At 47.7% G+C, this 24,814-nt stretch overlaps 1 protein-coding gene across 1 annotated transcript; it reads left to right on the forward strand.

The window, feature by feature from the left end:
• The first annotated feature begins 416 nt into the window (after positions 1-416).
• Positions 417-2,273, forward strand: Fzd2 (frizzled class receptor 2). Its single transcript, XM_020163874.2, has one exon. It carries the CDS (start codon positions 448-450, stop codon positions 2,143-2,145), a length of 1,698 nt encoding a protein of 565 aa, XP_020019463.1. The 5' UTR covers positions 417-447; the 3' UTR covers positions 2,146-2,273.
• The last annotated feature ends 22,541 nt before the right edge of the window (positions 2,274-24,814 follow it).

A 24,814-nucleotide genomic window follows, 5' to 3' on the forward strand; every position in this document is an offset into this window, starting at 1 on the left:
TACTTGGAGCTCGATGGGGCGGTTTCAAGGATCCCTTTTTTGGGGGGCTGAGGAGAGGGCGGGGCCACCAGCGGGGGCCCCCTTGAAACCGACTAATTGGGATCGAAGAGGCCGAGGTGAGGGCTGGTGGAGGCACAAAGGAGTCGCTGGGTGGAGAAGGGAGGGGAGAAGGGGAGCTGAGAGGCTGGAGGAGGAGGAAGAGGAGAGAGGGCAGAGGCGTGCGGAGGCTCTGGTGTGCTCAGTTGGACTGTGGCGAGCTAGAGGGCAGGCGTGCCGCCCCCTCCCCCGCCCGGCCTCCCCAACTCTGCGGCCGCGAGCAAAGTTTGCAAAGAGGCGCGGGAGGTAGCGGCCGCAGCCAGGCGGCAGCCGGGAAGGCGCACGGTCTCTGGGCTGGGGGCGGGGGCGGGGGGGGGGCGCCCAGGAGCTGGGTGGGGGGCGGCGGCCAGCATGCGGCCCCGCAGCGACCTGCCCCGCCTGCTGCTGCCGCTGCTGCTGCTGCCTGCCGCCGGGCCAGCCCAGTTCCACGGGGAGAAGGGCATCTCCATCCCGGACCACGGCTTCTGCCAACCCATCTCCATTCCGCTGTGCACGGACATCGCCTACAACCAGACCATCATGCCCAACCTTCTGGGCCACACGAACCAGGAGGACGCGGGCTTGGAGGTGCACCAGTTCTACCCGCTGGTGAAGGTGCAGTGCTCGCCTGAACTGCGTTTCTTCCTGTGTTCTATGTACGCACCGGTGTGCACGGTGCTGGAGCAGGCCATCCCGCCTTGCCGCTCCATCTGCGAGCGCGCGCGCCAGGGTTGCGAGGCGCTCATGAACAAGTTTGGTTTCCAGTGGCCCGAACGCCTGCGCTGTGAGCACTTCCCGCGCCATGGCGCGGAGCAGATCTGCGTGGGCCAGAACCACTCAGAGGATGGAGCACCGGCGCTGCTCACCACCGCCCCGCCGCCGGGACTGCAGCCTGGTGCTGGTGGCACTCCGGGCGGCCCTGGTGGTGGCGGCGCTCCCCCGCACTACGCCACTCTGGAGCACCCTTTCCATTGCCCGCGCGTCCTCAAGGTGCCTTCCTATCTCAGCTACAAGTTTCTGGGTGAGCGCGATTGTGCGGCGCCCTGCGAACCCGCGCGGCCCGACGGCTCCATGTTCTTCTCGCAGGAGGAGACGCGCTTCGCACGCCTGTGGATCCTCACCTGGTCCGTGCTGTGCTGCGCCTCCACCTTCTTCACTGTCACCACATACTTGGTGGACATGCAACGCTTTCGGTACCCAGAGCGGCCTATCATTTTTCTGTCCGGCTGCTACACCATGGTATCGGTGGCCTACATCGCGGGCTTCGTGCTCCAGGAGCGCGTGGTATGTAACGAGCGCTTCTCCGAGGACGGTTACCGCACCGTGGTGCAGGGCACCAAGAAAGAGGGCTGCACCATCCTCTTCATGATGCTTTACTTCTTCAGCATGGCCAGTTCCATCTGGTGGGTAATCCTGTCCCTCACTTGGTTCCTGGCAGCGGGCATGAAGTGGGGCCACGAGGCCATCGAAGCCAACTCGCAGTATTTTCACCTGGCTGCCTGGGCCGTGCCGGCCGTCAAGACCATCACCATTCTGGCCATGGGCCAGATCGATGGCGACCTGCTGAGCGGCGTGTGCTTCGTGGGCCTCAACAGCCTGGACCCGCTGCGGGGTTTTGTGCTTGCACCGCTCTTCGTGTACCTGTTCATTGGTACATCTTTCCTCCTGGCCGGTTTTGTGTCGCTCTTCCGTATCCGTACCATCATGAAGCACGACGGCACCAAGACAGAGAAGCTGGAGCGGCTCATGGTGCGCATCGGCGTCTTCTCTGTGCTCTACACGGTGCCTGCCACCATCGTCATAGCCTGCTACTTCTACGAGCAGGCCTTCCGCGAGCACTGGGAGCGCTCGTGGGTGAGCCAGCATTGCAAGAGCCTGGCCATCCCGTGCCCGGCGCATTACACGCCGCGCATGTCGCCCGACTTCACCGTCTACATGATCAAATACCTCATGACGCTCATCGTAGGCATCACGTCGGGCTTCTGGATCTGGTCCGGCAAGACGCTGCACTCGTGGAGGAAGTTCTACACGCGTCTCACCAACAGCCGACACGGCGAGACCACCGTGTGAGGGGGGCGCCGGGCGGGTTGTCCCTGTGGTTGGGACTGCATCGAGCTTTCCTTCGTCCGGGTGGGGGCTCCTACGGACTCCTATTTTATTATTATTATTTTTTTTTAAATAAAGAACAATGGAAACCATTTCTAGGTCGCTTTTTAAAGAGAACTCTGCCCAACACCCCCACCAGGTTTGTAATTAAAATTGTAAATAGTCTTTGTAAAATTAATTATATATTTTCTATTTAAAAGAAAAAAAGGGGGAAAACGCAGTTAAGAGCGCCAGGGCTAAAGAATAGGGGCTGGGGTGGGGGAGGTCTCTCTCTCCTAAGTGCCCTTTTAAAAGCCGCCCTGTACTCTGGTTCAGATTTTTTGGTGATTTGTCAGGGCTAGGCCTGCGGGGAGAGGCACCTAGCCTGTGCGCTGTTTTTGTTGGCTGTGAGGACTTAAAAGTTAGTTCCATTCAATTAATATAAAAGCCAAATTTGCAAGCTGCCTCGCTGACGCTGGGCCTGTGGAAGCTGTTGGATATTTTTGAACAAGACTTGGATTCGTTTCATTTTGTTTTATATCCCTTTCCTCTTTTCTCTCTTCTCATTTGGCCTGTCTCCTTCACTAGATATTTGGAAACCTCCCAACTGAACTGAAGACGTGGAAAAGCATACCCAAGGGTGGTGTGGGGGGGGGGGGGAAGAGGGCGGAGAGCGAGAGAGGAATGGCTTCCACCCCCCCACACCCCTCAGCCACCCTCCTACAGGCAGGAAGATCTGTCTGTCTTTGACTTTTCTTCTTTCCAAGCTCCTAGAATGGGCAGAAAACGCTTTGTGAAGTGTGTTTTGACCCCCTCCCCCAACACACACCACCTTGAGTACTGATCATCCCTGCGTGAATTTTTAGGGAGACCATTAACCTTTGAACATGTATTTGCAAATTCCGGGGTTTTGAGATCGTGCTTCTCCCTGTCTTTCCTTACAGTCTGCTCTCCCGCAGCGGAAAACCTCTGGCGTTCAGGTTAGCAGTTTGCCGGTTGGTTTTCGTGTTACGTGTGGGTTTTTGTTTGGTTCCCCCCCTCCCCTGCCCCGCGAAAAGCAATAAAAATGGGTTGGGTTGGAGGGAGAGGACGGATGGACTGGTGGGATTTTTAGTTTTCTTTTGACAAAAGACTAGTTTCTTTTCAAACTTGTCCAGGAAAAAAAAAAGGTGGGTATCTTTAGAAGGCGACTCCTGGCAGGCTCTTTGTGGCTGAGGGGGTGGGGTAGAATGTTTACATGACATTCTATGTCACAAGATTGATAAAATGTTTATAACAGATGCTTCTTCCCTCTGCCCCCACAAATAAAAGTCAAGACTTTTCTTAAGTTAGCTGCCTGAGAAGTGATGTATACAGTATCTTTGCTTGTATGAGAATTTCAGTTTCCAACACACAATTCCCTCAAAACTATTTGGAATATTTTAGAATTTTAATTCCAAAGGAATGATTTGAACACAAAAGTGCCACGTAACTCAATTTCCACCATGTCCTGTTTCTTGATAATAGTGCAAATTAAAAGCTAATAATCATAATAATAAAGTACATTTAATTATCTTTGAGCGATCTAGCCCTTTAATTGTATTTAACAGGGTTGTAACATTTTATTAGTTTAACCAAACCACACCTCCTCCTTCTCTCCCTCACCTACTTGGTTGGGGATGAGGTGAAGAAGTGGACTCCTGGCCTTGCTTTTTTAGCTAAATGGTTATGGGGAAAACTAGGCTTTATCATCCTTTGTTGGCTGACTTTGGGACAAGGGAGAAAGTAAGTTGGAACCCCTACTTGGGAGTGTTTGTGTGTGTTTATGTTGGGGGAGGGGAGGTGGAAATGTTTGGTGGTAATTGAAGTCATATGTGGGCTTTGTTTGCAGTTAAATGAAGCCTGGGCATTTCAGAAGAGCCCCCTCCTGAAATACAGAATCTCTTCCCAAATCATTTGTGCCAGTGGCTTGTAAAAATTCATTCAGAAGTCTCAAAATGAGGTTCCCTCAATGATCAAAGTGCAGGCTGGGGGAGGGGTCACCACCCCCGTAGCTCCAGTAGCTCCATTTGTCTCAAGTCTAAGGGAACCCCACAAGGGGCTGCAAGAAAGAGTTAAATTACACCCAAACTGTGAGCACCAATCCTTGCAATAAAGGTGAAATAAGACCAGGGAACTGGGGGAATCAAGTGGGATTTTCTAGTGCCTGAGACTGAGCCCAGACTCAGGTGCTGTTCTCTGTTGAAGATTTGGGGAGAGCGTCTCTCCCACCTCCTCCAGAGTCTTAGAGCTGTGTGCTTTGGGGGTACTCTCACACTAATGGCGTGAAGAGATTGTGAACTGGTGACAATTACCTTTTCCTTGGGAGGGTGGGCAGGCAGGGGCAAGAGAGGGAATTTTGCTAAAGATGATTCTTCTTCCCAACCCTTCCCCCCACCTCAAAGTCTCCTGCCAACATAGGGGAACAGGGCCTGTGAAAATGGTTTTATGAGTGGGAAGAGAAGAGATAATAAGATAATTGCTTCTTTTGGAAACATATCTTAGAGATGCCTTCTTCTTCTTTAAGGATGTGACCAAGGTCTGAATCACCTCACAGAAAGCAGTGGGGGAGCCGGTTCCATACCACACTCCCTTTTTCTTTTGTTTTGGAGGTACTGGGGCTTGAACTCAGGGCCTTTCACTTACTTGCTAGGCAGGCATTCTACTGTTTGAGTCACACAAGCTCCAAGCTGATCCAGGCGTCCTGGTTTCCACTTCATTGTGTGGAAAACCCAGGGCTTGGTGATCTGCTGAAAATTTCAAGGTCACCTTGAAGGCAGGAACTAGTTTCCACATGGTAAGTAGGTTGGTCCCTTCCTCTGAAAGAGGGAGGCTTTGGTGTTTGGTGGAAAGCAAGAGCCAAGAAGAAAATCTCACCTGAGGCCCCAGGTCCAGGGCAGGCCAGAGGTGCTTTCTTCCCGTTTTCCCACCTCACCCCCATCCCTTGAGGTTGCTCCACTGTGGCTGCTTCTGGTTCACTGTTGGCTGTCTAGGTCTTTCTTCAGAAACTCCCTATTTATTGATCAGACTCTTGATTCCCCCTACACACACAAACTCCACTCTTCCCTCCTGAAAACACATTGTTACCAATGCCTTGTCCTTCAAGAGGATCATTTAAAGAGCCCACCTTAGAAAAGGCCACTAAAATTTTCCAAGACAAGTTCTTCTGTATAGCCCCAAAGAATATTAGATTTGGCTTAGTGGGACCTGGAGCTGCCGGGTTATTAAACAACAACAACAAAACAACTCTCCAAGAGTGTGTTGCTCCCTGCTCCCCCTCACCCCCAATCTGGGTCCTGTGGGGAACACATCTGGGAGCTCACTATGCTCCTACCACTTCAGAACCAAACTGTCCCTTCTGCAGTCTTGCTGCTCACACCCTCTGTACCTCTAAACTTCAAATTCTTGGGGGGCCACTGACCCTCTGAGAATCCAAAAAAAAATCTTTGGACCTCTTGGGAAAAAAAAAATCTCCAGACACAGTACATATAGTTTTGCATGTAAATTTCAGAGACTTCTAGACCATCTGGCTGTGCCTTCTCCCTACCACCATCCCACTCCCAAGCTAGTCCCCCAGTCTCAATCAAGAAAGGGGGCTGGCAGAGCAGCTCAAGTGGTAGAATGCCTGTCTAGCAAGTGTAAGGCCCTGAGTTCAAACCCCAGTGCCACCAAAAAAAAAAAAAAAAAAAAAAAGAAAGAAAGAAAACAATTGGACCAACAAGACCAGGAGTACCCCCAAACCAGATGACTCCCTTGATGGGGTTCTGCCTCTCCTCAGGTAACAAGCTATCAAGATGCAGCAGGGCCAAGAAATGTGCAATACATTACACCTAGGGGAAAAAGAGAAAAAGCCAGAGCCTGGTGCCTGGTTGGTGGCTCACTCCTGTAATCCTAGCTACTCAGGAGGCAGAGATCTGGAGGATTTCAATTTGAAGCCAGTCCAGGCATATGGTTCAAGAGACCCTATCTCTAAAATACCCATCATAAAAAAGGGCTGGTAGAGTGGCTCAAGGTGTAGGCCCTGAGTTCAAACCCCAGTACCTCAACAAAAGAAGAAAAAAGAGCCAGACAGACGGACCATGTGTGGAGAGGGGCCTGGGCATGAAGCAGGACCAGATGTAAACACTTGTGCAAGTTTTCTAACCTCTGAGCCTGGTGTGTCCTGGGCAAAGAGGCCATGGTGCCTGTTAGGCAAGACTGTCACCATTAGATCTGCAGTGTGCACACCGAGCCAGCACATAGTAGACATCCAATATGTTATAGCCCTTTTACAATCGTTTAGGACAAATTCCTCAAAGTAGAATTACTGAATCAAAGTGTGCATGTTTCTTGAGGGCTTTGTAAACCCGTTGTTACTGGTAGTTTTCATGGAATAGAATGATTTCCTTCCTCCTAGCTTTTCTCTCTGAGTCTGAGTGCCAACCCAGTGTCCAGAGGCTTGTCCGGGTGGTGGTGGACAACGGTTTGTCTCTCTCTCTCTCTCTCTCTCTGATTAGGACAGAAATGTCTTATTCGCCTGAGTGAGCAGGGCACACATGCGGGTCGGGCCTCTCCAGCTGCTTTGAAGCCAGCTAATTAGGGCTAGGGCTGTCACAGTTGGCTTCCCCTGCGCCTCCCCCTCCCCCTCCTGCACCTCCTGCCCCATTGCAGCCTCACCGCCTGAGAGCCCTCTCCAGCTCTTCTGAGCCATGTGTAAAGGCCCTAGGATTTGATTGTGGAATGGCTGAGGCAAATGCAACAAGATAGACAAGATGGAACCTAGGACAAGGGAACAAGCTCCTAGACTATTGGGTTTACAGTTGACTGCCAGTGGCCCAGGATGTCATCTCCTTGTTCCCAATGAGGCCTACAGAGGAGCCGGGCTGGGCTGGGGGCTGAGCCCTGGGCCCTTTGTTTGGAAGCCAAAGCTTTCTGAAGGCTCCAGCCTCCATCGTGGCCCTTATAATTAGCCCCAATCAGAGTGTTTATGTCGGGGCCTAGTGCGGAACTCAGAGCCCCATGATTTCGTTCCAAACCTAGGGGGATGAGGGGAGGGAAAGAGGAGTTGTGTGGGGACAAACAAAAAGGAGGGTGGGGGTAGAAAGTGATGAGGAGAACTGGATGAGGGAGAGAGAAGGCAGTCTGGGAGAATGAGGACAACCACCTTCTGTGGCCATCTATGGCAGGGGTCAGGACCCCTCCCAGGGTCGCTGACGCCCCAGTATCCTGATCCTAGTCTAGGCCTGCCTGCCTTCTGGGCAGGCTCTGTGGGTGGGTGGGCTTATGCCAATCGGAAATGGCTCGGATATAATTAACCCAACTAATAACCAGCCTCCACCCTGTAGGAGGGGAGGGTACAGGCCAGAGGCATGGCTCCCCCAGGAAGCTCTGGCTCCCTGTTCTTCTCCCTAGGGCCTGGGTGAGCCCAGTTCTGCAGCTGCTTAGGTTGATGGAGTCAGAGGGTGGGCAGCAAAGGGATGTGGGAAAGGAGGTGACTTATTTTTATCTTGGGCCTCCTAGGGGAATGTGACAGAGGAGAGTGGGCCTGAGGTGGCAGACTGGGGCTGGTGGGGACAACAGGAATTGTGGGTGAAAAGGCTGGAGAGAGAATTTCCAGCCACTATTCCCAGGTGGCACTGGGTGTGTCCCACATTCAGTTGGCATATCCTTAGGCCTCCCAAGGAACTCTCTGGGGTGGATGTGGCTTGTAGAGAATTCTATGTATGGGGTTGAGTGTCCTGTGCCAAAGAGGGTGGGGGAACAGCAGGCAGAATATGGAGTCTGAGCTCATGACTTCCTTGTTTAAAACCCTCCCAGACCAGGCTTCGCTGAGGATGTAACTGAGTGGTAGAGCTTGTGCCTAGCATGAGTAAGGGCCTGGGCTTGATCCCCAGCACTAGAGAAAAAAAAGACAAAATCCTACTAGACCGCCAAGGTGTGTCCAAACTCCTACAGCACATAAAGCACATTGTGGATCTTATGTTCTCAATCCAGCCTGCTCCTTGCCTTTACGACATACCGTTCCTGTGGCCCAATGCTGTCCTTTCTTCTAGCCCACAGATCCGTTATCAGGGAGTCAGAACTGACCTCAGGTCAGGTGAGCCTTCTGCAGACAGCTTTACCCTTGTGCAATCCTCTGACACCTCTGCCCCCAGTATTGTGTTCTTACTTGTCATAACACAAGGAGTTCATCATCTCCTTTCTTGATTGTGATCTCCTTGAGGAGACTGTGTATTTGGTTTGTATTTATCTCTGTAACTTGCTAGGCTCTGTATCTTGAGATTCACAGTCCAAGACCATGCTATCTGAACTTGAATCTCACCTCAGCCACCCACTTGCTAAGCTGTTGACCTAGAGAAAGTTAATTAGCCTCTCTGAGCATCATCTGTAAATCAGGATGGTAATTGTATTTACCTTGCAACTATTGTGAGAGTCAAGACAGTGTTTAAAGTAGTGCCTGGCACATGGTAAGTACTTAATAAATGCTAGTAAGATATTCTTTTATGTGTTTGCTTAGTGGACTTGTGTGTGTGTGTGTTACTGGGGATGAACACAGGGCACAGGGTGCTCTACCACTGAGCTACACTCTCAGCCCTAGGATGTGGGTTTAGTACATATGAATCAGGAGCTCACTAGTTTGCTAAGCTCTAGAGCTGCACAAATTCAGTCCCTGCCCACATGCAGCTTATGGTTGAGTTCGTTGCATGAAGAAGTGGATAAGTGTTACTGTGGTATTTAGCCTCATTCTTAGCAGTAACAGAATTCCTGCATAAACAACTCAAAAGGAGGAAAGATTCATTTTGGCTCACAACTCCAGAGGGTCAGTCCGTGATCATTTGGCCACACGTGCTTGAGCAGAACATCATGGTGGCTGGAGTGAGTGCCAGAGAATATAGGAAGGAGAGAGGAGGGAGTCAAGAAGGGCCCAGGGACAAGATAGAGAACACAGCCCAGTGACCTACTTCCTCCAGCTCGGTCCCACTTCCTGCCTTTCACTACCTCCCAACAATGGTGTCATATTATTGATCAATCAAGGGATTAATCCATTGATTGGGTCAGAGCCCTCATGAGCTAATTGTTTCTGGAAATAGCCTCACAGACACACCCAGAGGTGTGCTTTACTAATCTCCTAGGTATTTCTTAATCCAATCAAGTTGACAAATCAGATTAACCATCCCATTTATTTATATTTTTTATTGCCATATTATTGTTGTACTGGGGGTACATTGTGACATTTACAAAAGTATTTACAATATATCTTAGTCAAATTCACCCCTCCATCATTCTCCAACCATCACAGTTGTTACATATTCTGTTAAACTAGCTCGTATGTGTCTAGGTCAAAAACGGAAGTGTTGGAGCTTAGGACAAATCATCCCAAAATAGCTTTGGGAGACCAGAATATGCCACCCCAAATGTACTTATTTGACAGATTTTAAACAGTTTATTCTGAGAAACTGCAGACTCAGGACTAGAGCTAAAAAGCTATACTTTTTTTTTTTTTTTTCTCTTAAGTCCAAACTGGCCTTGAACTCACTATGCAGTCCAAGCTGGCCTGGAACTGGAAATCCTCCTGCCTCAGCCTCCTAAGTGCCAGGATTGCAAGGACGTACTACCATGCCAGACACAAAGCTATACTTTTGAAAAATAAATTTGTGGCTCTAAAGAAAATCTATAGGGCAGAAGGCCTGGCTTAAGTGGTAGAGCACCTACTTGCCTAGCAAGAACTCCAATACTGCCAAAAAAAAAAAAAGAAAAGAAAAGGAAATCTATTAGTGAATATCTCAGGCTGAGGTCTGCTGGAGATACTTTTTATTACCTGAAAGACTATCTGCATAACAAGACCATTTGTTTATTTATTTATCTGGCTGGTCAAGTGAAGCAGGGGGAGTAGAAAATGAAGAAATCTATAACTGGTAGTGATCAATTAGTTGCAAACATCACTGCCCTGAACTAAGCACAAGACCACTTTAACTCACCCTGCATTTCCTCCCCTGGCCCACCCATAACTTGTGTCTTACCCCTAAGAAGCAGCCTTTCCCTCTCCCCCTCCTATTCCTTTCTGGAGCTCAGGCACTTAATAATCTTTAATCACCTGATCCTCATGTTTAGAAGGACTTCCTCATGCATGCATATAATTAAATATGGGTTTTCTTCTGTTGATCTGTTTTATGTCAATTTAATTCACAACTTAGCTGAGGCAAGTAGAAGTGTGGAGGGAAGCTGCTTTTTTTGCTCCCCTAAAGCATCATAATACATCCATTTGAATAGTGTAAAACCAGCAATGAAACTAGGTATTATTCCTTATAAGGCAAATTTATATGGTGTTAAGAACATGTGGAAAATCTTGGTGAGGACAAAGAATTCTGAAACCTTCCTGCTCAATCTTCACTGCTAATGAGAATGCTAAAAAAGTTTTTTCCCTACAAGGAAGAATAATTATTTTATACAAATATATAATAAATGTAAACATTTCCATTTACTTCACTAATTAATGAAGGAACCAGTAAGATGTTACAACTAATTCCAAGGAGAATCCAAAGATCATAGCTACATCTAGAACATAAGAGTGCTGAAATAAATTTTCTTAATAGATGCAAAACTGGGCAATATGTACGAACAATAATCAATTGTTTCTCCATCAGGTTATTTGCATTTCTGTGGAGAAGAATGGTGTCCATTACTACCCTTGTCTGAGTTATAAAATAGCTCAAGGACAATGAGACGAGCAAGGACATGCAGAAATCTTTTTGACTATGTTTAAGTCTTGCACAATTTTCCTTGACAAGAACTTCCAAGCTCAGATATCCCAAGTTGACAACTACTACTCACTCCTTCCAATCAAAGAGTTTTTGTTTCCATAGGGAGCCAGAGCCATCCAGAGTTGGAAGTCCTTATCCCCAGGCTGGCAGGATCTTTACCCACCTGCCTTTCCCCACCCTAGCTCTCTGGCTTCCCTCTCTCTTGCCTTATTCTTTCTTATTTTATTTTTTTGCCCCACTGTTCATAACTCCTCCAACTGTGCAGCCCATATAGTCACCCCTCTTCATAGTAGCTACCATCTGTTGAATACTTTCTATGTACTAGACACTATACATTCACAGCATCATTTAATTCTCAAAAGAGCCATGAAAAAAATGAGTGCTCTTTTTAGCTCAAATTGCATGTCAAAGTAGTTGAAGTTCATAGAAGCTGCTGTTCCAAGGCATCAAACTAGCCAGAGAAGAGCAAAGGCATGTGGACTCATACCAGAAATAGCAAAGGAGGTTATTTCTCATGCCAGCTGCAGTGAATTGTGTGGGTATCTGGAGTATTTGGTTGAGATGGATTCTGAGGCATCCTCTGGGTTTAGTGGGGCAAGCGCTGGGATCCATTAGTCATGTCTGACATGGTCATAGAATCAAAGAAGGTAAGGGTTTGCAAGCATGCCAGATACTTGTTAGGCTGCTTTTATACTATGTGGCCTCCCACATCATTTTCTGACTATTTACACTGCTAGTGGCAGCTTTTTCTTTAGAGCTTGTTTGGAGGTTCTAGCAGGGGAGTACAGCTGCTCGTATACCCCTGACTAAAGAACAGTCCTCCTCTATCAGGGATAGTTGTTCTCTTCAACCAAGCACACAACTTCAGGAGGGATGCACACAGAATGGTGTGGGAGAAGGAGATACTTGCCTAGCCCGCCAGATCAGCCAAATCAACCCTGGCAATCAATGGGGCAACAAACATCACAGCCAGATTGTCCTCACCTCCCAGCCTTCAGAGTCTAGATCATAACCCCAGTTTTCAAGGTCTTTGCTACTTAAATTGTGATTCCAAATGCCTCTACCCACCTCACCTTCCACTTCCTCACCCTCCCAACAGTGTCATCACCTGGGTGTTTGCTAGAAAACCAGAATCTTTGGTCTGCTCTCAACCTACCTAATCAGAAGCTGCGTTTTCACAAAATTCACAGGGGATTTATTTGCACATTCAAATGTGAAGAGCACTGGTCCAGGAATCTTCTTTCTCAACTGAACCTGCCTCGCCTCAGCAGCCACTCATCATCTTCCAGGAAGGTCCTGGCTCAGGCCCAGGTCAAAGTAAGTATTCCCAACAGAGCCTCTTTCCTCAGCACAGCCAAGTGCATTTATGGGCCATTTCAATCAAGGCATGAAGACTTTAAGCCATCTCCCCCTGACTCCTGGAGAAGCCCTGCTCAATTCTTTGGCTTCTCCCTCTAGGGGTGTGAGGGCCTGTGGGTTTGCTGACCACATCTCTGTGACACCACACCAAGTTCTTTCCTGTTTGGGAGCTTCCATAGAACCTTCCTGGGGCCTCCAGAATTCGGCCTAAACTTCTCTCCCTAGCCTTGGAGACCTTTGCCCCTTCTAATAGTGGTGTAAGGAGTTGGGGTGGCATTGAGTAGCACATCAGTGCAGGGGAGAAATAGTTGCTGAGTCTGAGAGTAATAGCTGCTTGTTCACTAGTTCAACCACTGTTTGTTGAGCACTATTTTGTGCCAGGCACTGGCACAGCATGGTGACTGGCTGCTGTGTGTGTGTGTGTGTGTGTGTGTGTGTGTGTGTGTGTGTTGCTCAGGATCGAACCTAGGGACTCATTCATGCTTAGCAGGCCATCATTCTACCACTGAGCTACATCCCCAGTCTCGGCTCCCTGCTCTTGAGGAAAATGGACACATAAACAGTTCATTGCAAGGCCATGTAATACAAAAGACAGACCCAGGAGTCATTAGGAAAAAGAGGAGGAAAGGGTATTCCATGCAGATGGAAGAGCACAGCACGGCCATGGAAGAATGGAAGAGTATGTCACAGGAAACAGTGAGAAGGAAAGTGTGCCTGGGACACAGGACAGGGTGAAGGAAAGTCTGGCAGGGCTGATTGGAGTGAGAACTTGGGTTGATTTCCAGAGAAATCCAAATCTCATGCTCGCATCCTTGGCCTTGACTACTCTCAACACCAGATCTCATTTCTATACTGACTTGAGGCAATCAGGACCAGGAGGCAGTTACACACACACACACACACACACACACACACACACACACACACACGCACACACACATGACATGTCAAACAGCAGCAAGTTTGGATCATGTCATTTCTCTCAGTCAATATCCCATCCCCGCTGTCCCTGTGTTCACATCAGTACAAGCAGGACTGGTCAGCAAATTCCTGGGAAAGAATTCTGTGGGGTCTCCCAGACCTGAGACATGGCAAGAACTGGGGGACAGATTTGGATACATGTACCAGATCTGACCATTAGACCATGCCTGGATATATACTTATATATCTTTGTACTTTGGGGTTTTTTTGTTTTGTTGTAGTACTGGGGTTTAAACTCAGGGACTTGTGCTCACTAGGCAGGCGTTTTACTACTTGAGCCACACCCATTGCCAGAGAAAGAAGGACGGATGATTTCACTGACATTCCTCTAAAATTTATATGGAAGCTTCTTTTGGAGTCAAGAAGTGAAGTTGCTTCAGTACGTAACTTCAATTTCTTTGATACTCCTCTCTTGAGAGTTAGGGTTATGTCTCCCTGTCATGACACTGGACTGCTTTGAGCACTTCAATCTGGTGGAAGTGATGCTGTGTGATATCCAAGCCTGAGTTGTGAAAGCCTATGAAAAAACCTCAGCCTTATTCCTTGAAACCTTTCCTCTTTGAGCTGCCATGTAAGAAGTCAGACTCTCCTGAGGCCACCATGCTAGGTGCTGTGGTTAAGAGATAAAACTGAGCCCAGACTTTCAGCCATCCCCACTAACACAAGACATATGGATGAAATCATCTTGACTCCTCCAGGTCAGCTCATATAACAGCTGAGCATCATCAAATATCTTCTGGGACACCATACGGACTGAAAAGTCACCCAGCCAAGCCAGGCCCAAATTCCTGGGCCATAAATTGTGAGATATAATAAATGATTGTTAAGTCTTGGGATAGTTATGCAGAAATAGATAACTGAAATGAATGGTAATAATTATTCAGTGTATATATCTGGCCATGTTCCAGGTGTTTGATATGTATAATTCATTTATTCCTCAGAAGAGGATATAAAACCAGAGTAGTTAAGTATTTCAAGGTACCGACTTGTAAAAGTATCATTCGGGCTGAGACCCAGGCCTTCAGGTACTATAGCCCAGAATTTTTTTTTTTTTTTTGTAGTGCTAGAGCTTGAACCCAGGGACTTGAATGTATAGAGAAGCACTCTACTATTGAGCTATATCCTCAGCCCCAGAGCCCAGAATTGTAATTTCTACTTTAGGCTAGAGAATAGCAAAGACTAAAAGGATCTTAAAGAGCACACAATTGAACACCTTTATTTTATAAACAAATGAAGAACCAAGAGAATTAAAGGACTAGCTCCAGAATCCACAGTCTCATTTATTGACTTTTAGTCTATAAGGAAAACAAAATGGAACATTGTTTTCTTTTCTTTTCTTTTCTTTTTGAGACAAGGTCTTGCTATGTAGCCCAAGCCTACCTCAAATTCATGATCTTCCTACCTCAGCCTCCTGAGTGCTGAGATTATAGGCATGCACCACCATGCCCACATAGAATGGAGTATTTTTCTATCTCAACACCTCCATCTTCTGGGTCACCGTATCGCTTTTGTCCCAGGGTCACCATACCAAAAATCTTGGCTTCAATCTCTGCCTTTAGACATACAAAAAAGAGTAGCTTCTTCTCAGGACATATGGGGTGTGCACATATGGCACATGTGTGTGCACACACTCATACACTTGCACACACACACCTCCAGGTTCATCAGAACTAGGAAAAATTTCTGTTGAAACCTTCTCAAAAATCAGAATTTTTGCTTCTAAAGGTATTTATCTGACTCAAGGTCCTGCAAGAGGAATTTCTTGTCTTTTCCATTCATTCCTCGTGTCATTTAATGTAGAGAAACTATAGAACTACATGTGCAAGGCAGCTTCTGAGTTGGCCTCCAATGATTCCTGATAGTCATGTCATGTGTAAGAGGTCTTCAGATGACACCACACCCCAGCTGGCAGCTTCAGTGCAATCTCATGCACTATGTCAGGCCAGTGGTGTCCACCTACCCCTTTCTGATTTCATGATCCATAGAAAAGGTAAGGCAGGCTAGATAGCGAGACCCTGTCTTAAAGGAAAGAAAAAAAAAAAGATATAGGATATTTTCTTCCTGCCACCTTCCAGTGAGTATAGCTACTATTCTGACTTTTATCACCATCAGTTAATTTTGCCTGTTAATAGACTTTGTAGAAATGGAATCATATAACATACCCTCTGTTGTCTATGATATTCATCTCTCTGGTTGAATCTTAGTCATATAATTTCTTAATAATTACTTACAGTAAAACTCCCCACTTTGTTACTGGGCTGAGTGGTCTAAGAAGACGCTAGTCCAGAAGATCCCAAGTTCTTGTGTCACCTGAACAGAGACCTGGACAGAGACAAAAACTGCAAAACAATAGCAAAACTTTATTGAAAGGAAAGGAAAGAAAGAGTAAGAGGAAGCATCACAAGAGAAAAGGCAATGGGCTCCTGCCAGGTGGCATAGAAGCATTGAACTCTTTGTTTAAAGATCAATTTATAAATTGTAAGGTGGGAAAAATCTGGACAGTCCTTAGGGAGGGGTTAAGGTGGTTGGCAGTTTTAATTAACACAGCCTTATCACATAACATGGGGCATTCTGAGCGTGTGCTTATGGTAATTTTTAGGTCTGTAATTGTATGTATGAGATGTGACCAATATTCATAAGGTCTTAAGTAGAGGATTTGCCTAAGAGGTCAAATTGGGAATAGACCTTCCTTTTATCAGGCAAACCCAACTCAGAGATGCCCCTTTGGACACTATCTTGCAAAGATATTTACAACTGCCAGGGTATTTACAACTTAGAGGGGCAGGGTGGTGCTGGGGGAGTAGTGAAAAAAAAAAAAGTCTAGCATGAGGATATCTGTTTACTTAAGAGAAGGGAGTCCCATGGTGAGTTATTTTCCCTGTTGCTAGTTTGCATGTCCCAAGATTAGTTTACTGATCTCCTATAGCTTTTTGGTTTTTTGAGACAGAGTCTCACTGTATAGCACAGCTGGCTCAGAACTTGAGATTCTGCCTCAGGTTTCTGAGTGTTGGAATTACAGGTCTATGCCACTATGCCTGAATCTGTTGCTTTTTTTTTTTTTGCAATACTGGGGCTTGAACTCAGGGCTTTCACCTTGAGCCACTCCACCACCCTATTTTTGTGAAGGGTTTTTTTGAGATAGGGTCTTGTGAACTATTTGACTGGGCTGGCTTTGAACTGCTATCCTCCTGTTCTCTGCCTCCTGAGTAGCTAGGATTGCTCTGTTGCTGCTTTTAAACCAACTTCTCTTCCTCTCTCCTTTTTTTTCTTCCTCCCTTTCTTTCCTCCATCAGTAAGTGCCTTTGCACAAGTGCTAGGGAAACAGCAGTGAATATTGTAGTCCTGGTTCCTGACCTGTTAAAAGTGTTTGCCTAGTGGGAGAACCAGGCAATTACAAGACAGTGAGATGAGCACAATACAATGCCAGGCATGTCAAGGGTGCTCTGCAATTTGTAGATGAGTCAAATCCCAACTTTATGGCCCACAAAAGTTTTCCTGGAAGAAACAATATCTGAGTCCTGAAGCATGCATACAATATCGGGAGAAGTTACTGCAAAAGCTGCAAGGCAGGAGAGAAAATGGTGCTTTCAAGGAACTGCATGAAGTTAAAAGAAATTCTACATGACAGGAGTACCGAGGTCAAAGTTGGGAAAAGTGCCTGCAGGACTAGGTGGGCTGATTAAGCTCACCTGAAGGAGTCTATGTTAGTCACCTTTCTGTTACTTTAACAGACATGTGAGACAATCACCTTAAAAAGAGAAAAGGTTGCTTCACAATTTTAGAGGTTTTAGGTCGTGCATGGTCAACTGGCTCTGTTGCATTTGGGCTGTGATGAGGCAGTACAACATGGCTTGGTGGAGCAAAGCTGCTCACCTCATGGCCATGATGAAGAAAAAAAAGAAGATAGGGACTAGGGTGTCTCACTATCCCCTTCCAGGCCGCATCCCTAATGACCTGAAGACTTTCCACTAGGCCCCACCTCTTCAGGGTTCCACCATTTTCTATCAGCACCAGGCTGGGGAGCAAAACTTTAACACATGCCAGAACACTCAAGATTGAAACCGTATCAGAGTCCAAACTTCATCCTGGAATCCCTAAGCCATTACTGAGTAGTTTTCAGTAGTAGAGGGACACACTGAAGGATTAGCTTATTTTATTATATTTATTAAACTTGATTTTAATTTTGAATCATGTTTTTTTTTGGTAGTACTGGGGTTTGAACTCAGAGCCTTGTGCTTACTCTACCTCTGTCAATTCATGTAGTGTAAGTCCAGAGACCTTACTCTCTCATGCTCACTCTCTCTCCCTCTCTCTCGCTCTCTGTTTTTTTTGTGGTACTCAGGCTTGAACTCAGGGCCTTCACCTTGAGCTACTCCACCAGCCCTATTTTTGTGATTTTTTTTTTTTTTTTTTGGACATGGGGTCTCGAAAACTATTTGCCCTGGCTGAGTAGCTAGGATTACTGCACCCAGCTTTGAGTCAATTTTTAAAAGACATTTTAGTCTTGAAAAGGAATACATATGGTACAAAAGGGCACATAATTCAGCACAGGTCCTCCTGGAACTCCTGTCTCCAGACACCCAGCTCCCCACAGATGTAGCTTCTAAAATGCTCATTCTGGCTTTGAGGTGGGAAACAATCTGGTAATGAAGCATGAGTGGAAACAGGAAGGCCAGTTCTGGTGGCTCACACCTGTAATCCTAGCCACTCAGGAGCCAGAGATCAGGAGGATTGCAGTTTGAGGCCAGCCCAGACAAATAGTTTGTGAGACCCTATCTTGAAAATACCCCAAATACAAAAAAGAGCTAGTGAAGTGGCTCAAGTAGTAGAACACCTGCCTAGCAAGTGTGAGTGAGGCCTTGAGTTCAAATCCCAGTGCCACCAAAATAAATAAATAAATAAATAAATAAAGAGTGGGAACAGACCTGTTAGGCTGCAGCAGCTCTTCCACATTCCCAGTAGAGGACAGCACTCTGAATGTTTTTTGAGAGACATCAAGAAATATAAGTAGCAGACAGTACTGTGAAAGAGACAGAGAGAGAGAAAGGAAGGAAGGAAGGAAAAAAGGAGGGAGGGAGGAAGGAGGAGGAAGAAAGGAAAGAAGGAAGGGAGGAAGGGAGAGAGGCTAGCATATGCGAGGCTTTGGCTTCCATTCCCTGAGAGAAAGAGACAGAGAGACAGAGGAGAGACTCTGGAGGATGAGACTGTGAAGAGAAAGAAGAAGTCCAAACAGCAGCCTCATCTCTTCCAGCCACCTTAGTGGAGGCGCCAGACAGTAGTGAGGCCATCTTGAATGCACCTCAGCCACACCACATGGCACTGAGGCTAGCTGTCCACCTGAATCCTGCTCAAATTGCAGAATTTTAGGCAAATAAAAAATTGCTGGGACTGGAGGTATGGCTCAAGTGGCAGAGCGCCTGCTTTGCAAGTGTGAAGCCCTGAGTTCAAACCCCATTCCACCAAAAAATAAAAATAAATGCTGTTGTTTTAAGCCGCTCGGTTTGGGGATGGATTGTTACTCAATAGGTAACCGGAAGAGGGAGGAGGGCAGGGGAGAGGATGTGTTCCTGTGGTACCCCTGTCCCTATGCAGGCCTGTAGTTTTGTAACCTGAGCTTCAATCCAGGAGATTCAGGAATGGTCTATTGCTTTTCTGGTGCCCACGTAAACAGCTCCAAAATCCAGTTGCAGATTGATTCCTGTTTCCTTGGGTCAGCTTAGGGTTGTTTCCAGTCCACCTTCAGTTCGAGAGAAATAACTTTCTTTTCTCTGTTTTCATAACCCCAAGAAGTATTTCTTTCTTTGCATTTCCTTTTCTAACACAGAAGTGAATATACAGTAGCTGTTCACTAAATGCCAGATGCATGGCTAAATGAGACTCACTTAGATAGAGTCCTAAATAAAGTCCAATTCTTGAGTCCTGGTCCCCATCCAGAGCCCTCTTGTTTTCCATTTATACAAAGGAGAGGTCTCACCACCTGCTCTCCCTCCAACTGAGGTGCAGGTCTGTAGCTGGGTGAGGAGCTCCACAGCCATGATGAGGTAAGGGTCCACACAGCCATCCTTCGTGCCTACATGGAGAACTGGAAAGGCCCACGAGGAAGCAGGGGATGAGATATGCCAGGGTGGTGTGATTGATGGGAACCTGGCGAGGTCTGTCTGCGTTCCTCATCAGGGGCCTGAGGAGGAGCAAGTGTTTGTTGTGTGTACTGGAAGGACAGAGTGATGACCCCATGTTCTTTGACTCGATGACCTTTTCCTCCCCTAAGCAAGGGGACTGCTAGCAGCTTGGCCAGTTGGGAGAACTGGCCTTTTTTCTGTCTCCATGGTGTGGTCTCCCCAGATTAGGGACACCATCCCTTCCTCTGAATTTCCTCACAGGGCCAGGAAAGTGTGGGGACTCTCCATACAGGCCCATGGCCTATTTCTTGCAGCCCTGATGAGGGGCTAGGGTATCTTCTCTGTCCCTAACCCATCTATTGTCACAGCGAAGCCTAAGAAGGGACTCAAGAGTCTTGTTGAACCTTCTCATATTCAAGGTAAAGAGACTAAAGCACAGGTCAGGGAAGTGGCCTATCCCAAGGCCTAGTTGACTGCTGGTTAAGCTGAGGCCAGAACCCACGTTTCTTTTCTTTAAATTTTTATTTATTTATTTATTTATTTATTTATTACAGTACTGAGGTTTGAACTCAGAGTCTATACCTTGAGCCACTCTACCAGCCCTTTTTTTGTGATGAGTTTTTTTTTTTTTTTAGATAGAGTTTCATGAACTATTTGCCTGGGCTGGCTTTGAATCCTAGCCTAAATAGCAAGGATTACAGGCGTGCGCCACCAGCACCTGGCCCCCCACATTTCTCAAAGCCAGGATGTGGAATATGTTAGGTAAGTGCTCTACCACTTGAGTCATGCCCCAGCCATTATGTTTCAGTGTTTTGTTTTTAGAATAGGGGCTCTCTACCTTTGCCCCTGGCTGGCCTCAAATTCAAGATCCTCCTGCCTCCTCCTGCCTAGCTGTTGGGATTACAGGTGTGCACCACTACGCCATGCTCTAACCTCCAAGGCAGCACCATGCTGCCTCATAGCCTCCTACAGGGCTCCTTTCTCTTCTTACCATCCTTTGCTCAGTTCCTCTCTAGCACATGTTCAGTGGAAGGGACACTGGTTGCAGTGGGCAACCATTCTGACTGAGGGTAAAGTCATGGCATTTCTGACATGGAAGGACACACAGAAACTCATCACTTCCAAACACCACTGAGCAGGTGCTGATCTACCCTGCTGCTTAGACCTGGGTTCTGAGACTGTGTGCATACCTAATTACACACACACTCTCCATTAGGGCCCCCATGCTCTCCACTGGTCTTCCTACTCAGATGGACCCTGGTACAAATGCAGGTCCCAAAACTCTTCATTTGGCCTCAGTCATTGATGTCCACAGTTGGCATAACTAGGGGGTAATAGGCCAAGAATAACTGAATGACTCCTCTGGCCCTAGATCCAGAGCTGGGAAAGAGAAAGTAGGTCCAGAGCCATCACCAACACAAGCACACTTTTGTCCACTCAGGACTTTTGCCACTGAATCCTTAAATGTCTCTCCCTAGGTGAATGCTCCACCTTTCTCTCTGCTCCCTGTGCAACCCTTTCCCTTCTTTTCCCTCTTCTTCTTTTTCGGGGGGCAGTGCTGGGGCTTGAACTCAGGGCTTCATGCTTGCTAGGCAGGCACTGTACCACTTGAGCCACACCCCCAGTCCAGCTTCCCCCTTTTTGATAAGAACCTGTTTGAACAAGCTCCTGCTAGGCCATAGGTTCCAATGAGACACAGCTGGATCTCTTAAAATACCAGGGCATATGTTTTTCTTTCCTCCCAGGCTTGCCTGGTTACCTCCTCCTGGGCCATGCCAGCCAAGGGCACTGCCTGGTGAGATAAATTAGGTAAAACTGAGCGGCCCCTGGTACCTTCAGTTAAGAGTGAGAGAAGCACTTGGGGGTGGGTGGGTGGAGGAGCCTGAAGGGAAGGGAAGAGGGAGGGAGGCAGAATCCAAGATGTCCCTTAGTTTGTTCCCTCTTCCCTTCTCCTTTCTTTTCCCCACCCCACCCCCAGCCCCAGCTATTCCAATGCCCCCCCACCTCTGGAAAAGCTGAATTGGGATTCGATCCCCAGCCAGTTGTTCAGTTCCGGAGCAGCTGTCCTGGGCTTTGGGGGGAGGAGGCCAGGAATGCTGGGGCTGAGGCCTGGGCTGCCCCAGACAGAGCCGGCTCTGAATTCTGGGAATGTTTGTGCAGCTGGAGCCCATTAGGGGAGGGAGCCGGGCGCTTATTAATCCCAGCCTTGTTCCCGGGAGGGGCCAAGCTGCATAGGAGCAGAGGGGGAGGGGGCTCTGCTCTGGGAGGCTGGCCCCAGCCCTCAGCCCCCTCCTTGTTTGTATCTCAGGCAGAAGCTTGGAGATCTGGGGCCCTGCACCTCACCCACAATGTGCACACTTGTACAGGGTCATGTGTACCCATATTTGTAGAAAAATAAGTGTGAAGGCAGGCGCTTGGTCACGTTCGAGGGGGCTCTTGGGGATGTGGCAATGTTTGACAGAAGTGCTTCCACTAGAGAGGAGAGGCAGGAGGCACCCAGTGGTCCAGGGATGGGTGCTGCATATTTCTGGTATTCATATTTAGCCCTCAAGATCTCCTGCTGGAAGCCAGTGCCAGTGTCTCATGCCTGTAATCCTAGCTACTCAGGAGGCAGAGATCAGGAGGATCACAGTTTGAAGCAACTGAAACAAACAGTTTAAGAGACGCTATCTTAAAAAAAAATTACAAAAAAAGGGCTTTTAGAGTGGTTCAAAATGTAGACCCTGAGTTCAAACCCCAGCACCAAAAAAAGAAAAAAAAAAGAGCTCCTGCTGGCTAGCACCCTAGCTTATAGGAGGATGGAAGAAGGAGGGCATGAACTTATGCTGTCCCAAGTGTTTGTGCGCACAAAATAGCTGAGGACAAAGTATGGAGGCAGAGCATCTGCATGCAGCCCTGAGGTCACATCCTATAACTGCAGGGAGTGCCATTTACTCAGGCCCCAAGTTACCTTGGAGGTACCTCTAAGAGGTGTGTGCAGTGTATGACCTGCTCAGCCCCACACAGTGCTCCTGAGTGTAGGCTGAGATCCTGGGGAACCTGGGCTTGGTTCCAAGGTGGCACTGCTGTAACTATTAGTACAAAGAAAAGGTGGTGGTGACACCGAAGCATAAAAGCCCTGATAGCATTCTAGCTCTCCCGGCTAGCTAAGGGACCTTGGACCCACTTCTCTCGGAGCCTTGCTCCCCTTCTCCACTAATTGGGACAGTGAGTGTCTTGGGCATTTCACAGGATTGTTGTACAGACCATGTTCCTTGTTGGTCTTTGCATCCATCCATCAACAAGTTTGAATAGCCACTGAAGGCCACATGCTCTGCTGGTTACTGTGGCCAAAAAAGTGAACGAAGCCCTGACTGTTAGGAGCTCATACTTGATGAATGGGGTCAGGCACACACACAGTGTAAATAGGTAGACACTCAAACTTGGGCTGTGTGGGGTGCAGAGGAGGCATGTCCAGCTGGACATGTGTGTTCTTTTTTTTCTTTCTTTTTTTTTTTTTTTGGCAGTACTGGGGTTTGGATTCAGGGCCTCGTGCTTGCTATTCAGGTGCTCTACCACTTGACCCACACCTCCAGTCCAGATATATACATTCGTAGGATATCTGGGAAGATGCCCTATATGCCATATCCCCCAGTGCAGTGGGGGAGGCAGTGAGGCAAATCTACTGGGACAGAGCTAAGGTTTCCATATACTTACTGTACTCTACCAACCTTGCCACCTTCCAGCAGGGGCTGGGGCTGCCAAATGCTCAGGGTGGTAATACCAGGAGGTTCTAGAATGTACTCTATGAGGACTTGGGAAGTTTGGTGGCTGTCGCAAAAATCACTGCACCCTATTTGGGGAATAGAGAGGAAGGTACCATGACCAGTGTTTAGAGAGGGGTTAGCTCTGATGGCTTGCTGAGGTACAGCCCCAACTCTTCCAGGGAGCTGAGGAATAGGTTGAAGAGAAGGAGGGGCTGGACACCTGAGAGTGGAAAGGCCAATGAGGGCCAGGTCCTGGGCAGCTTCTCTGCTCCAGCCAACCCTGTGGTTTGGCCACAGGAAGAAGAAAGACCGGACATTAGATCAAGGGCAAACACAACAAGGGGATTGAACTTTGATCACAAGATTAAAAAAAAAAAAGAAGAAGAATGGCTCTCCTCTCCTCTTATTTTCACAGAACTCTATAGTTCAAAGCATCTCCAATATAGGTAGGATGAGGTCCCTCAAAATTCAGAGAATTTCAGCCAGATGCCAGTGTCTCATTCCTGTAATCCTAGCTACTCAGAAGGCAGAGATCAGGAGGATCAAGGTTCGAAGCCAGCCTCAGGCATATATTTCCAGAGACCCTATCTCAAAAAATCTCATCACAGCTGCAGAATGGTTCAAGCAGTAAGAGTGCCTACCTTGTAAGTGTGAGACCCTGAGTTCAAACTCCAGTACTACCAAAGGGAAAAAAAAAAAAAAACTTTAGAAAATTTTCCAGGAGGGGCTGGTGGGACAGGAACCACAGAACACCAAGGCTGGCAATTACTGTGAAAAAAAGAAAAATTGAAATCCTGGGGATGGGCAAGGAATGGGAACAGCTGTCTGAGAATTCTCCAGTCATGTATGTTCCCTGTGGTTCCAAATGCCATCAGCCATTTTAGGCATAGATAGTCTCTGAACCAGTCATTCTTTGTCTAGTCTTGGGTCTCAGGCCACATGAGCAAGGGACTATTGCCACAGCTAACTGTTGAAGAGAAGTTTTGGAGAAAGGACACCCACAAAATTCTGGAGGCTTAGTTCCTGCCTTGAGGGAACCCCACCCAGCCTTCCCTCAGGAAGCTTCTATTCTAGTGGAGGAGATGTTATGGCTGTCCTCTCTCCTCCCCGCCACCGTGTGTCTGCCAGTGGAGGCAGGGGCCAAACAAAAAACACCCATACACACCCTCCTAAGACACAAGAGTCAAATAAGTGCCATGAGTGCCAGGAGAGGACAATTGAGGAGTAAGCTTCCTGGAAGAAGACCCTGTGTACTAGAGTAGCACAGAAAAGTGGCACTTTTCTAGACACAGATACCCCTGTTTCCTTCCTATCTCTGAGGAAGGAAACAGAAAGAGCATTTGACCATTGGGCCAGGTTTGTGCTGGGCTCTGACACCAATTTGCTGTGTGATACTGGGCAAGGCACAGCCTCTCTGAACTTGTAAAATGTGGACTAAATTGCACTAGTGGAGCTCTAAGATCCCTTCCAACTCAAAAGTGCTAGACTTCCTGGCCCCAGCCCTCTCACCAGGCCTCCTCTCCCTCAGAGCCTCCCCCACTGCTGACCTTTCAGCCTTCCATTTGGTCTCTCCTGAGGCAGGTGGTCCAGCCAGCTGCTTGGCCTGTGTGGAGAGGAGATCCCACCCACAGCGTGGGGTGGGGGTGGGCTGTGATCTGAGGAGCTAATGGCTGGAGTTTGGGACATACAC

The sequence above is a fragment of the Castor canadensis genome, chromosome 11 (assembly GCF_047511655.1).
Source record: "Castor canadensis chromosome 11, mCasCan1.hap1v2, whole genome shotgun sequence".
NCBI lineage: Eukaryota > Metazoa > Chordata > Mammalia > Rodentia > Castoridae > Castor > Castor canadensis.